The sequence below is a fragment of the Zonotrichia leucophrys genome, unplaced genomic scaffold, assembly GCF_028769735.1.
Source record: "Zonotrichia leucophrys gambelii isolate GWCS_2022_RI unplaced genomic scaffold, RI_Zleu_2.0 Scaffold_1304_12597, whole genome shotgun sequence".
NCBI classification, from domain to species: domain Eukaryota; kingdom Metazoa; phylum Chordata; class Aves; order Passeriformes; family Passerellidae; genus Zonotrichia; species Zonotrichia leucophrys.
The window spans coordinates 1-12,597 of record NW_026993509.1 but is presented as its reverse complement, the minus strand read 5'-3'; the positions used below and the strand labels follow the sequence as shown (position 1 = coordinate 12,597).

Genomic DNA, 12,597 nt, shown 5'->3' with positions numbered 1-12,597 from the left:
GGGCCGGGGCCGAGCCCGCCCCGGCGGGCGGCGCCGGGGCGGCGGCCCCGGGGCGCGCGGGGCGGGCCGGGGCGCGGGGGGGGGGCGGGGGGGGGCGCCCGCGCGCGCGCCCCCCGGCCGGCCCCCCGGGGGCCGCGGGGGCCCGGGGGCCGGCGCCCCGGGGGGGCGGGGGGCCCGGCGGGGTGCGGGGGCCGCGGCGGCGCCGCGCGCCGCGGCCGCGCCGCGCGGCGGGCGGCGCGGGCGCGCCGGGGCCCGGGCGGGGCGCGCGCGGGCGCGGGGCGCGCGCGGCGCGCGCCCGCCGGCGGGGCCCCGCGGACGCGGGCGGCGCGCCGGCGCGCGCGCCGCGCGCGGCGGGCGCGGGCGCGCGGGGGGCGCCGGGCGCGCGCCGCGCGGCCGGGCGCGGGGCGCGCGGCCGGCGGCGCGCCGCGCGCCGCCCGGGCGGGGCGCGGCGCGGCGCGGGGGGCGGGGCCCCGCCCCGGCGGGCGGCGCGCCGCGGGCGGCGGGGCGTCCGCCCCGGCGCGGGCCCCGGCTCGGGGCGGCGGGGCGCCGGGGCGCCGCGCGGCCGGCGCCGGCCCGCGGCGGCGGGGGGCGGGGGGCGGGGCGCGCGCGGCCGCCGCCGGGGCCCCGGCGCGGCGGGGCCGCGGGCGGCGGCGCGGTCGGCGGGCGCCGCGGCGCGCGGGCCCGCGGCCGGGCGGCGGCCGGGCGCGGCGCCGCGGGGGCGGCGCGCCGCGGGCGCGGGGCGCCGCGGGTCGGGGGCGGCGCCGCGGGGCCGCGGGCGCGCCGCGCGGCGCGGCGCGGCGGCCCGCGGCCCGCCGCGCGGCGGCGGGCGCGCCGGCGGGTCCCGGGGCCGCCGCGCGCGTGCGCGGCGCGGGGCGCGGCGGGGGGCCCGGCGCCGCGCGCGGGCCGCGCGCGCGGCCGCGGGCGGCGCGCGGGGCGGCCGCGGCGGGCGGCGGGCCGCGGCGCGCCCGATGCGGCCGGCGGGCCGCGGCGGCGGGGCGCGCGGCCTCGCGCCGCGGCGGGCGGGCCGCGGGCGGCGGCGGGAGGTCGCCCGGGGCGGCGCGGCGCTGGGGCGCGGGGCCGCCCGCGCGCGGCGGCGCGCGGGCGGCGCGGGCGGGCCCCGGGGCCCCGGGCGGCCGGGCCGGGGCGCGGGCGCCCCGCGGCGGCCGCCGCCGGCGTGGCGCGGGGGCCCCGCGCGGGCGCCGCGGGGGCGCGCGGGCGGGCCGCGCGGCGGGCGGCGGCTCCGCGACCGCCGCGGGGGAGCGCGGCGGGCCGGCGGCGGCGGGCGGCCGGGGCGCGCCCCGCGGGCGGCGCGGCGGCGCCGGCGCGCGCGGCGCGGGTCGGCGGCGGCGGCGCGCGGGCCGGCGGCGGCCGCGGCCGCTCGGCGCGCGCCGCGCGGGGCGGCGCGCGCGCGGCGCGCCGCCGGGCGCGCGCGGGCGCGCGCGTCGTGGCGGCGCGCCGGGCCCGCGGCGCCGGGGCGCGCGCGCGGCGCGCGCGCGCGCCGCGCGTCGCCGGGCCCCGCGGCGCCGGACGCGGGGGCGGGGCGCGGCGGGCGGCGCGGGCGCGCGCGCGCCTGGCGGGCGCGCGCGCCGGCGCGGCGCCCGCGCCGGGGGGCGGCGCCGCGCGCGGCGCCGCGCGCGCGGCGCGGGCCCCCACGGCGCGCGGGCGCGCGCGCGGCGGCCCGCCTCCGGCGCGGGGGCGGCGCGGGCGCGGCGCGCGCGCGCGCCGGCGCGCGGGGCCCCGCGCGCGGCCCGGCGCGGGGGGCGGCGCGCGCGGGGCGGCGCGCGCGGCGGCGGGCGCGGGCGTCGGGGCGCGCGGCGCGGGCGTCGCGCGCGGCGCGCGGCGCCCCGGCGGTGCGCGGCGGAGCGCGGCGCGCGCGGCGGGCGCCGCGCGGCGGCGGCGTCGCGCGCGCGGCGCCGGCGGCGCGCCGGCGCGCGCGCGGCGGCGGCGGCGCGGCGGCGCGCGCGCGGCGGCGGCGCGGGGCGCGCGGCGCGCCGCGGCGGCGGGCGGCGGGGGCGGTGCGCGGGCCGGCGCGCGCCCGGCCCGCGCGGCGCCCGGGGCGCGCGCGCGGGGCGCGGCCGGGGCGGGGCCCGCCGGTCCCGCGGGGCGGGGGCCGGGCGGGCGCGCGGCGCGGCGTCGCGGCGCGCGCGGGCGGCGCGGCGCGGCGCCCCGGGGGCCGCGCGCGGGCGCCGGGCGGGCGGGCGCGGCTCGCGCGGGCGGCGCGCTGCGCGGGGACGCCGCGGGCCGCCCCCGCGGCGCGGACGGGGGGGGGCCGCGCCGGGCCGCGCCCGCGCGGGCGCCGCGCGCGGGGCGCCGGCGGGCGTGCCCCCCGCGGCGCGGGGGCGCGCGCCGGGCGCGGGCCGGCGTCCCGGTGGGGGCCGCGCGCGGCCCGCGGGGCGGCGCCGGGGGCCCCGGCCGCGGCGTCGCGCCCGCGGGCCCCGCGGCCGCGGCGCCGGCGGCGGCCGCGCCCCGGGGGCGACGGGGGCCGGGCGCGCGGCGGCGGCGTCGGCGCGCCGGGGCGCGGCGCGCTTTGTCAGCGGCGGGGGCGGGGGGGCGCGCGCGGGCCGGCCGCGCGGGGCCCGGCGCGCGGGGCCCGGCGCGCGCCCCGCGCGGCGCGGCCGGGGCCGCGGCGCGGGGCGCGCCGCGCGGCGGCGGCCGCGCCGGCGCCGCGCGCGAGCAGGCGCGCGGGGGGGCGGGGGGCGGCGCGCGCGGCCGGGCGGCGCGGGGCGCGCCGCGCGGCGGCCGGGCCGGGCCGGGCCGCGGAGCGGCGCCCCCCCCGCGCGCGCGCGGCGGCGGCCGCGGCGCGGTCGCGCGGGGCGCGGGCGCGCGCGGGCGCGGGGCCGCGCGGGGCCCCGGCGCCGGGCGGCGCGCGCGGCCGGGGGGCCGCGCGGGACGGGCGCGGCGCGCGGGGGCCGCGGCGCGGGGGCGGGGGGGCGGCGCGCCGGCGCGGTCGCCCCCGCGCCGGCGGCGCGACGGGCGCGGCGCGCGGCCCGGGGGGGCTCGCGCGGGCGCCGGGCGCCGGGGGTTCGGCGCGCGCGCGCGGCCGCGGCGGCGCGCGGGGCGCGGGGGCGGCGCGCGCGCCCCGCGGGGCGCCCGGCCCGCGGCGCCGCCGCCCGGGTCGCGGGGGGCCCCGGGGCCGCCGCGGGGGCCCGCGGGGGGGGGGCCGGCTCGGGCGGGCGCGCCGCGGCGCGGACCGGGCGACCGCGCCGCGCGGCCGGCGGCGGGGGCGCGCGGCGCGGCGCGCGGCGCGCGCCGGGGCGCGGCGCTCCGCGCCGGGGGCGCCGGGGCGGGGCGCGGGCGCGGGGCGGGGGCCGCGGGCGCGGCCCGGCGGGGCGCGGCCGGGGCGCGGGGCCCGTGGGGGCGCCGCGGGGGCCGCGTGGGGGCGCCGCGGGGCCCGGGCCGACGGTCGCCCCCGGCGCGCGGCGGCGGGCGGGCGCGCGGGGGCGCCGCGCGCGGCGCCCGCCGGGGGCGCGCCGGCGCGCGCGCGGGGCGGCGGCGTCCGGCGGCGGGCGCCGCGCGCCCCGGGCGGGGCCGTCGGGCGGCCGGCGCGGCGGCCGGGCGGGGGGGCCGGGGGGGCGCCGCGCGCGCGCGCGGCGCGCGGCGCCCGGCGGCGCGCCGCGGCGCCCCGCACCCGGGGCCCCGGGGGGGGGGCGGCGCCGACGCGCCGGGGTCGGCGGGCGGGCGGCCGCTCCGGGCCGGGGCCGCGGGGCCCGCCCCCGGGGGGGGCCCCGGCGCGGGGGCGCCCCGGGCCGCGGCGGCGCCGCGGCCGCGCGCGCCGCGCCGGGGCCCGGCGCCGGGCGCACGGCGGCCGCCGCGGCGGGGCGGCTGCGCCGGCGGCTGGCTGGGGGCGGGGGGTCGCGGGGGCCCCGCGGCGCGCGGCCCGCGCCGGCGCGCCCCGCGGCGGGCGCGGCGCGGGCCCGGGCGGCCGGGCGGCCGGCGGCGGGGCGGCTCGCGGCGTCGGCGCGCGGCGCGCGCCCGCGGGCGGGCTCGCGCGGCGCGGCGGGGCCCGGCGCGCCGGGGCGGCGGGCGCGCGCGCGGGCGCGCCCGCGCGCGTGGCGGCGGGGGGGGCGCGCGGCCGGGGCGCGGCGCAGCGGCGGGGCCGCCGGTGGGGGCCCCCTGGGGGCTCTGGGCGCGGGGCGCGTCGGCGCGCGGCCGCGCGCGGCGCCGCCGCGTCGGCGCGCGCCGCGCGCGTCCGCCCCGGGGCGCGCGCGCGCCGGGCCGGGGCGGCGTGGCCCCGCGCGCGGCGCGCGCGGCGCCGCGCGGGCGCGCGGGCGCGGGCGGGCCCCGGGCGGCCGGCGTGGGGCGGGCCAGCGCGGCCGGCGGCGCCCCGGCGGGCTCGCCCCCGGCTGCCCGGCCCGGCTCGCGGCGGCGTCGGCGGCCGCGCGGGCGGCGGCCCCCCGGGGGCGGCGCGGGGCGCGGCGCGGGGGCCCGCGCGGCCGGGGCGCCCCGGGGCCCCCCCGGACGCGAGCGCCGGGGGCGCGCGGTCGGGGCGCCCGCGCGCGCGAGGCGGGGCGCCGCCCGCGGGCGGGCGCGCGCGCGGGCGGCGGCGCCGGCGGCGGCCGCCGGCGCGCGCTCCGCGACGCTGGCGGCGCGCGGCGGCGGCCGCGCGCGCGGGCGCCGCGCGCGGCGCGCGCGCGCGCGTCGCGGCGCGACGCGCGGCGCGCCGGGGCGGCGCGCGCGGGCGGGCGCGCGCGGGCGCGCGGCGGGCCGGCGACGCGCTCCGCGCGCGCGGGCCGGGGGGGGCGTCGCGGGGCGCGCGCGGCGGCGCGCGGCGCGGCCGCGCGCGCGCGCGGCGGCGCGCGCGCGGTCGCGGCCCGGGCCGCGGCCGGGCGCGAGGTCGCGCGCGCGCGCGGCCGCGCGCGCGCGCGGCGGACGCGCCCGCCGCGGACGCCGCGCCGTGCCGGGCGCGCGCCCGTGCGGCGGGGGCGCGGCGCGGCGCGGCGCGCGCGGCGGCGCGGCGCCGCGCGCGCGGCCGCGTCGCGGGCGCGCCGCGCCAGCGGCGCGGGGCGCCGCCGCGGCGGCGCCGGCGCGGCGCGCGCCGCGCCGGCGCGTCGGCGCGGCGCGGCGGGCGCGGCGCGCGGCGCGCGGGCCGCCGGCGCGCCGGCGGGCGCGCGCGCGCGGCGGCGGCGCGGCCGCCGGCGCGGCGCGGCCGCGGCTCGCGCCGCAGGCGGGCGGCGGCGCGGGGCCGGCGGCGCGCCCCCGCGGCCGCGCACGCGCGAGCGCGCGCCGGCGCGCGCGGCGCGCGCGCGCGGGGCGCGCGTCGCGGCGCGCGCCGCGGCGTCGGCGCGCGCGCGGCGCGGCGGGGCGCGCGGCCGCGACCGGCGGCGCCGCGCCGGCGGCGCCGCGGCGCCGGCGAGCGCGCGGCGGCGGGGCCGGGGCTCGGCGCGGGCGGACGCGCGCGGCGCGCGCCGCGGCGGCGCGCCGCGGCGCGGCGCGCGCGCGCAGGCGCGCGGCGCCGGCGCGCGGGGCGGCGCGCGGGCGCCGGGCGCGCGCGCGCCCGCGGCGCGTGGGGCGGCGGGGCGGCGCGGCGCGGCGCGCCGCGCGCGCGGCGCCGGCGGGCGCGCGCGGGCGGCGCGGCGCGGGCCACGGGGGCGCGCGGCGCGGGGCGCGGCGGCCGCGCGGGCGCCTGCGGGGCCGGCGCGCCGCGGCGCCGGCGGGGCGCGCGCGGCCCGCGGGCGCCCGCGCGGCGGCGCGGGCGCGGCGCGGCCGCGCGCGCGGCCCGGGCGGCGGCGGGGGGCCGCGCGGCGCGCGGCGCGCGCGGCGCGCGCCGGCGGGCGCGCGCGCCGCGCCCGGGCGGCCGGGGCGGCGGGCCCCGCTCGCGCGCGGCGGGGCGGCCGCGTGGCCCCGGCGCGCGCGCGCGCGCGGCCCGCCGCGCGGCGCGGCCGGCGCCGGCGGCGGGGGGCCCGCGGCGGGCGGCGGGGCGGGGGGCGCCGCGGGGTGCGCCGCGCGGCCCGCGCGGCGGCGCGCCGCGCGCGCGCGGGGCCCCCCTGGCGGGGGCGCGGGCCCGTCCGGGCGGCGCGCGGGCGTCGCGGGCGGCAGCGGCGGCGGCGCGCGCCGGCGCCGGCGCCGCCGCCCGGGCGGGCGGGGGCCGCGGCGGGCCGGGGCGGGGGGCCCCGGCGGCGGGGGGCGGGCCCCGCGCGCGGGCGCGGGCGCGCGCGGGCGGCGCGCGGCGGCGGCGGCGCGCGGCGCGCCCCCGGGGGCGCGGGCGCGCGGCGCGCCGGCGCGCCGTGGCCCCCGCGGGGCGCGCGCGCGCCGCGGCGGGGGGGCGCGCGCGCGCCGGGGGCGGGCCGGCCGGCCCGGGGCGGGCGCGGCCCGGCCGCGGCGGCGCGCGGGCGGGCCCCCGGCCGCCGGCGTGGGGGCGCCGCTCGGGCCGGCGCGCGCGGGGGGCGCTCGCGCGCGCCGGCGCGCGCGCGTGCGCCGTCGCGCGCGGCGGACGCGCGGCGCGCGGGGGCCGCGGGCGCGCGCGCGCGCGGCCCCCGCGCGCGGCGCGCGCCGCGCGGGCGCGCGCGGCGCGCGCGCGCGGCGCGGCGCGCGCGCGCGCGGCGCGCGGGCGGCGCGACGGCGCGCGGCGCGGCCGGCGCGCGGCCGCGGCGGCGCGGCCGCGCGGCGCGCGGCGCCCGGCGCGCGCGCGGGCGCGCGGCGCGCCGGGCGCGTGGCCGCGGCCGCCGCGCGCGGGCGCGCGGCGCCGCGCGCGCGGGCGGCGCGCGGGGGGGGGGGGGGGGGGGGGGGGGGGGGGGGGGGGGGGGGGGGGGGGGGGGGGGGGGGGGGGGGGGGGGGGGGGGGGGGGGGGGGGGGGGGGGGGGGGGGGGGGGGGGGGGGGGGGGGGGGGGGGGGGGGGGGGGGGGGGGTGGGGGGGGGGGGGGGGGGGGGGGGGGGGGGGGGGGGGGGGGGGGGGGGGGGGGGGGGGGGGGGGGGGGGGGGGGGGGGGGGGGGGGGGGGGGGGGGGGGGGGGGGGGGGGGGGGGGGGGGGGGGGGGGGGGGGGGGGGGGGGGGGGGGGGGGGGGGGGGGGGGGGGGGGGGGGGGGGGGGGGGGGGGGGGGGGGGGGGGGGGGGGGGGGGGGGGGGGGGGGGGGGGGGGGGGGGGGGGGGGGGGGGGGGGGGGGGGGGGGGGGGGGGGGGGGGGGGGGGGGGGGGGGGGGGGGGGGGGGGGGGGGGGGGGGGGGGGGGGGGGGGGGGGGGGGGGGGGGGGGGGGGGGGGGGGGGGGGGGGGGGGGGGGGGGGGGGGGGGGGGGGGGGGGCCCCCCCCCCCCCCCCCCCCCCCCCCCCCCCCCCCCCCGCCCCCCCCCCCCCCCCCCCCCCCCCCCCCCCCCCCCCCCCCCCCCCCCCCCCCCCCCCCCCCCCCCCCCCCCCCCCCCCCCCCCCCCCCCCCCCCCCCCCCCCCCCCCCCCCCCCCCCCCCCCCCCCCCCCCCCCCCCCCCCCCCCCCCCCCCCCCCCCCCCCCCCCCCCCCCCCCCCCCCCCCCCCCCCCCCCCCCCCCCCCCCCCCCCCCCCCCCCCCCCCCCCCCCCCCCCCCCCCCCCCCCCCCCCCCCCCCCCCCCCCCCCCCCCCCCCCCCCCCCCCCCCCCCCCCCCCCCCCCCCCCCCCCCCCCCCCCCCCCCCCCCCCCCCCCCCCCCCCCCCCCCCCCCCCCCCCCCCCCCCCCCCCCCCCCCCCCCCCCCCCCCCCCCCCCCCCCCCCCCCCCCCGGGGCCGCGGCGGCCCCCGGGGCCCGGGGGGCCGCGCGCGCGGCGGGCGCGCCGCCCGGGCCGCGACGCGGGGGGGGGGCCCCGCGCGCGCGCGGCGCCCGGGGCCGCGCGCGCGGCCCGCTGCGCGCGCGCCGCCGGCGCGCGGGGGCCGCGGCGCGCGGCGCGCGCGGCGCGGCCGCCGCGCTGGGGCGGGCGCGCCCCGGGCCGCGCCGCGGCGGCGGGGGCCGCCCCGGCCCGGCGCGCGCGGCGCGGGGGGCGCGGGGCCGCGGCCCCCGCCGCCCCCGGGGCGCGGCCCGCCGCGCCGCGGGGCGCCCGGGCGGCGGGGCGCCCCGGCGCGCGCCGGGGGCGCGGCCGCCGCTCGCCGCGGGGGGCGCGGCGCGGCGGCGCGCGCCGGCCCCGGCGCGGCGCGCGCGCGCCCCCGGCCGCGGCGGGGGGCGCGGGGGCCGGGGGCGCGAGCGCGCCCCCCGGGTCGGCCCCCCCGCGCGGCGCGCGCGCGCCGGCGCGCGCGGCGCGCGCGCGCGCGGGGGGCGCGCCGCGCGCGGCGGCCCCCGGGCCGCCCCCGGGGGCCGCGGCCGCGGCCCCGCGCGGCCCGGGCCCCGGGGCGGGGCGCGCGCCGCGGCGGCCGCGCGCGCCGGCGCGGCGCGCGGCGCGCGAGCGGCGCGGCGGCGCCGCGCGCCGCGGCGCGGCGCGCGCGGCGCGGCGCCGGCGCGCGGGCGCGCGCGCGCCGCGCCCGGCGCGCGCGCCGCCGCGCGCGGCGCGCGGCAGCGCCCGCGCGGCGCGGCGCGCGCGCGCGCGCGCGCCGCGCGCGCGAGCGCCGCCGCGCGCGGCGCGCGCGGCGCGCGCGCGGCGCGGCCGCGCGCGCGCGCCGGGGCGCGCGGCGCGCGCGGCCGCGCCGCGGCGCGCGGCCGCGCGCGCGCCGGCGCGGCCGCGCGGCGCGCGCGCCGCGCGCCGCGCCGCGCGCCGCGCCGCGCGCGGCGCGCGCGCGCGCGCCGCGCGCCGCGGGCGCGGCGCGCGCGGCGCGCGCGCGGCGCGCGCGCGCGCGGCGGCGCGGCCGCGCGGCGCGGCGCGCGCGGGCCGGCGCGCGCGCGCGCGCGCCGCGCGCGGCGCGCGCGCCGCGCGGGCGCGCGCGCGCCGCGCGGCGCCGGCGCGGCCGCGGCGGCGCGCGCCGCGCGCGGCGCGGCGCCGCGCGGCCGCGCGCGCGCGCGCGCGGCGCGCGCGCGCGCGCGGCGCCGCCGGCCCCGCGCCGCGCGGCGCGGCGGCGCGCGCGCGCGGCGCCGCCCGGCGCGCCGCGCGCGCGCGCGGCGGCCGCGCCGCGGCGCGCGCGCGCGCCGCGCGCGCGGCGCGCGCGCGCGCGGCGCGCCGCGCGCGCGCGGGCGCGCGGCGCCGCGCGGCCCGGCGGGCGGCGCGCGCGCGCCGCGCCCGCGGCGCCGCGCGCGCGCGGCGCGCGCGCGCCGCGCGGCGCGCGCGCGGCGCGCGGCCGCGGCGCGGCGCCGTCGCCGGGCGCTGCGCGCGCGCGGCCGGGGCGCGACGCCGCGCGCGTCGCCTGGCGCCCGGCCGCGCGCGCGCCGCGCGCGCGGCGCGCCCGCGCGGCGCGGCGAGCCGCGGCGCGCGCCGCGCCGCGCGCGCGGGCGGCGCGCGGCGCCGCGCGGCGCCGGCCGGCGGGCCGCGGCGCGCGCGCCGCGCCGCGCGCGCGCGCCCGCGGCCGCGCCGGGGCGCGCGCGCCGCGCGCGCCCCGGCCGCGCGCGCGCGGCGCGCGCCGCGCGCGCGCGCGCGCCCGGCGGCGGCGGCGCGCGCCGCGCGCGCGCGCGCGGCGCGCGCGCGCCGGGCGCGCGCGCGCGCGCGCGGCGCGCCGCGCGCCGGCGGCCGGCGCGCGCTCGCGGCGCCGCGCGCGCGCGCCGCGCGCCCCGCGGCGCGCGCGCGCCGCGGCGCCGGGGCGCGCGCCGCGCGGCGCCGCGCCGCGCGGCGCGCGCGCGGCGCGGCCGCGGGCCGCGCGGCGGCGCGCCGCGCGCGCGCGCGCGCGCGCGGGCGCGCCCCGCGCGGCGCGCGCCGCGCGCGCGCGGCGGCGGCCGGCGCGGCGCGCGCGCGGCCGCGCGGCGGCGCGCGCGCGCGCGCGCCGGCGCGCGCGCCGCCGCGCGGCCGCGCGCGCGCGCGCGCGCGCGCGCGCGCGGCCGCGCGCGCGCGCGCGCGCGCGGCGGCGCGCGCGCGCGCGCCCGCGCCGGCGCCGGCGCGCGCGCGCGCGCGCGCGCGGGGCGCGCGCGCGCGCGGCGCGCGCCGCGCGCGCGCCGGCGCGCGCGCGCGCGGCGCGCGCGGCGCGCGCGCGCGCGCCGGCGCGCCGCGCGCGCCGGCGGCGCCGCGCCGCGCCGCGCGCGCGCGCGCGCCGGCGGCCGCGCGCGCGCCGCGCGCGCGCGGCGCGGCGCGCGGCGGCGCGCGCCCCGGCGCCGCGCGCGGCGCGCGCGCGCGGCGCCCGGCGCGCCGGCGCGCGGCGCGCGCGGCGCGCGGCCCGCCGGCGCGGCGCGCGGCCGCGCGCGCGCCGCGGCGCGCGCGCGCCGGCCGCGCGCGCGCGGCGGCGCGCGCCGCGCGCGCGCGCGCGGCGGGCGCGGCGCCGCGCGCGCGCGCGCGCGCGGCGCGCCGCGGCCGCGCGCGCCGCGCGCGGCCGGCGGCCCGCCGCGGCGGCGCGCGCGCGCGCGGCGCGGCGCGCGCGGCGCGCGCGCCGGCGCGCGCCGCGCGCCGCGGCGGCCGGCGCGCGCCGGCGCCGCGCGCCGCGCGGCCCGGCGCGCGGCGCGCCCGCGCGCGCCCGCGCGCGCCGCGCGCGCGCGCCGCGCCGCGGCGCGCCGCGCGGCGCGGGCGCGCGCGCGCGCGCGCGCGGCGCGGGCGCGCGCCGCGGCGCGCGCCGCGCGCGCCGGCGCGCGCCGGCGCGGCGGGCGCGCCGCGGCGCGCCGCCGCGGCGGCGCCGCGGGCGCGGCGCGCGCGGCGCGCGCGCGCCGCGGCGCGCGCGCGCCGCGCGCGCGCGCGCGCGCGCGCGCGCGCCCGCGCGCGCGGCGCGCGCGCGCGGCCGCGGCCGGCGCCGCGCGCGCCGCGCGGCGCGCGCGCCGCGCGCGCGGCCGCTGGGCGCCCCGCCGCGCGCGGCGCGCCGCCGCGCCGCGCGCCGCGCCCGCGGCGCGCGGCCGGCCGCCGCGCCGCGCGGCGCCCGCGCGCGCCGCGCGCGGCGCGCCGCGGGCCGCGGCGCGCGCGCGCGCCCGGGCGCGCGCCGGCGCGCGCGCGCCGGCCGGCGGCGCGCGGGCGCGCGCGCGGCGCGGCGCGCGCGGCGCGCGCGCGCGCGCGGCGCGCGCGCGCGCCGCGTGGCGCGCGGCGACGCGCGCGGCGCGCGCGCCGGCGCCGGCGCGCGCGGCGCGGCGCGGCCCGCGCGGCGCGCGCGGCGCGGCGCGCGCGCGCGCGCGCGGCGCGGCGCGCGCGGCGCGCGCGGCGCGCGGCGCGCGCGCGCGCGGCGCGCCGGCCGCGCGCGGCCGCGCGGCGGCCGCGGCGCGGGCGCGCGCGGCGCGCGGCGCGCCGGCCGCGCGGCCGCGGCGGCGGGGCGCGCGCGGCGCGCGCGGGCGCGGCCGCGCGGCGCCGGCCGGCGCGGCCGCGGCGCGGCGCCGCGGCGCCGGCGCGCGCGCGCGCGCGCGCGCCGCGCGCGGGCGGGCGCGCGGCGGCGCGCGCGCGGCGGCGCGGCGCGCGCGGGCGCCGCCGGGCGCGGCGCGGGGAGGCGCGCGCGGCCGGCGCGCCGGCGCCGGCGCGACGGGCGCGAGGGCGCGGCGGGCGGGGCGCGCGCGCGCGGGCCGGCGCGGCGCGGGCGCGCGGCGGCGCAGCGGGGGGGGCGCGGCGCGCGCGCGCGGCGCGCCGGCGGGCGCGCGGCGCCGGGGCGCGGCGCGCGCGCGGCGGCGGCGCGCGGCGGCGCCGCGCGGCGCGCGCGCCGCGCGCGCGCGCCGCGGGCGCGCGCCGCGGGCGCGGCGGGCGGGGCGCGGCGGCGGCCGGGCGCGCCGCGGCGCGGCGCGGCGCGCGCGCGCGGGCCGGCGCCGGCGGGCGCGCGCGCGGCCGGGCGCGCGCGGGCGCGCCGCGCGCGGCGCGCGCGCGCGGGCGCGCGGCGCGCGCGCGCGCGCGGCGGCGCGCGGCGCGGCGCGGGCGCGGGCCCGCGCGCGGCGCGCGCGCGCCGGCGCGCGGCGCGCGCGGCGGCGCGCGGCGCGCGCGCGCCGCCGCGCGCGCCGCCCGCGCGGCGCGCGCCGCGCCGGCGCGGCGCGCGCGCGCGCGGCGCGGGCGGCGCGCGCCGCGCGCGCCGCCGCGGCGGCGGCGCGCGCGACGGCGCGCGCCGGCGCGCGGCCGCGGCGGCGCGGTGGCGCGTCCGCGCGCGCGCGCGCGGGCGCGCGGCGCGGGCGCGCCGCGCGCGCGGGCGCGGCGCGCGCGGCGCGCGGCGGCGGGCCGCCGCGCGCGGGCGGCGCGCGCGCGCCGCGCGCGGCCGCGCGCGGCGGGGCGGCGCGGCGCCGGCCGGGCGCGCGCGGCGCGCGGGCGCGCGGCGCGGCGGGCGCGCGGCGCGCGGCGGGGGCGGCGCGGCCGGGGCCGCGGGGGGGCGGGGGGCCGGGGGCAGCGCGGGCGGGGGGCGGGCGCGCCCGGCGCGCGGGGGGGGCGCGCGGGCGCGGGCGGGGGGGCGGCCTGGCGGGGCGCCGCCGGGGGCGCGCGCGGGCGGGCGGCGCGGCGGGGCGCGGGGGCGCCGGGGGGCCGGGGGGGGGCGCCCCGGGGGGCCCCCCCGGGCGCGGGGCGGGCGGCGGGGGGCGGCGGGCGGGCGGGGGGGCGGGGCCGCGGCGGCGGCGCGGGGGCCGGGGGCGGGCGGCGCGGCGCGGGGGCCCGCGGCGGGGCGGTCGGGCCCGGCGGGCCGGGGGGGGGCCC

The 12,597-nt window shown here is 98.6% G+C and overlaps 1 protein-coding gene across 1 annotated transcript; it reads right to left on the bottom strand.

Moving 5' to 3' along the window:
* Window positions 1-15: 15 nt before the first annotated feature.
* On the bottom strand, window positions 16-12,363 carry LOC135442134 (protein PRRC2A-like; the record flags this gene model as incomplete). Its single annotated transcript, XM_064701676.1, has 4 exons — window positions 16-2,525; window positions 2,577-6,361; window positions 9,855-9,929; window positions 11,228-12,363. Coding segments are annotated over 4 exons (7,506 nt in total), but the record flags the coding sequence as incomplete, so codon positions are not given.
* Window positions 12,364-12,597: the final 234 nt, after the last annotated feature.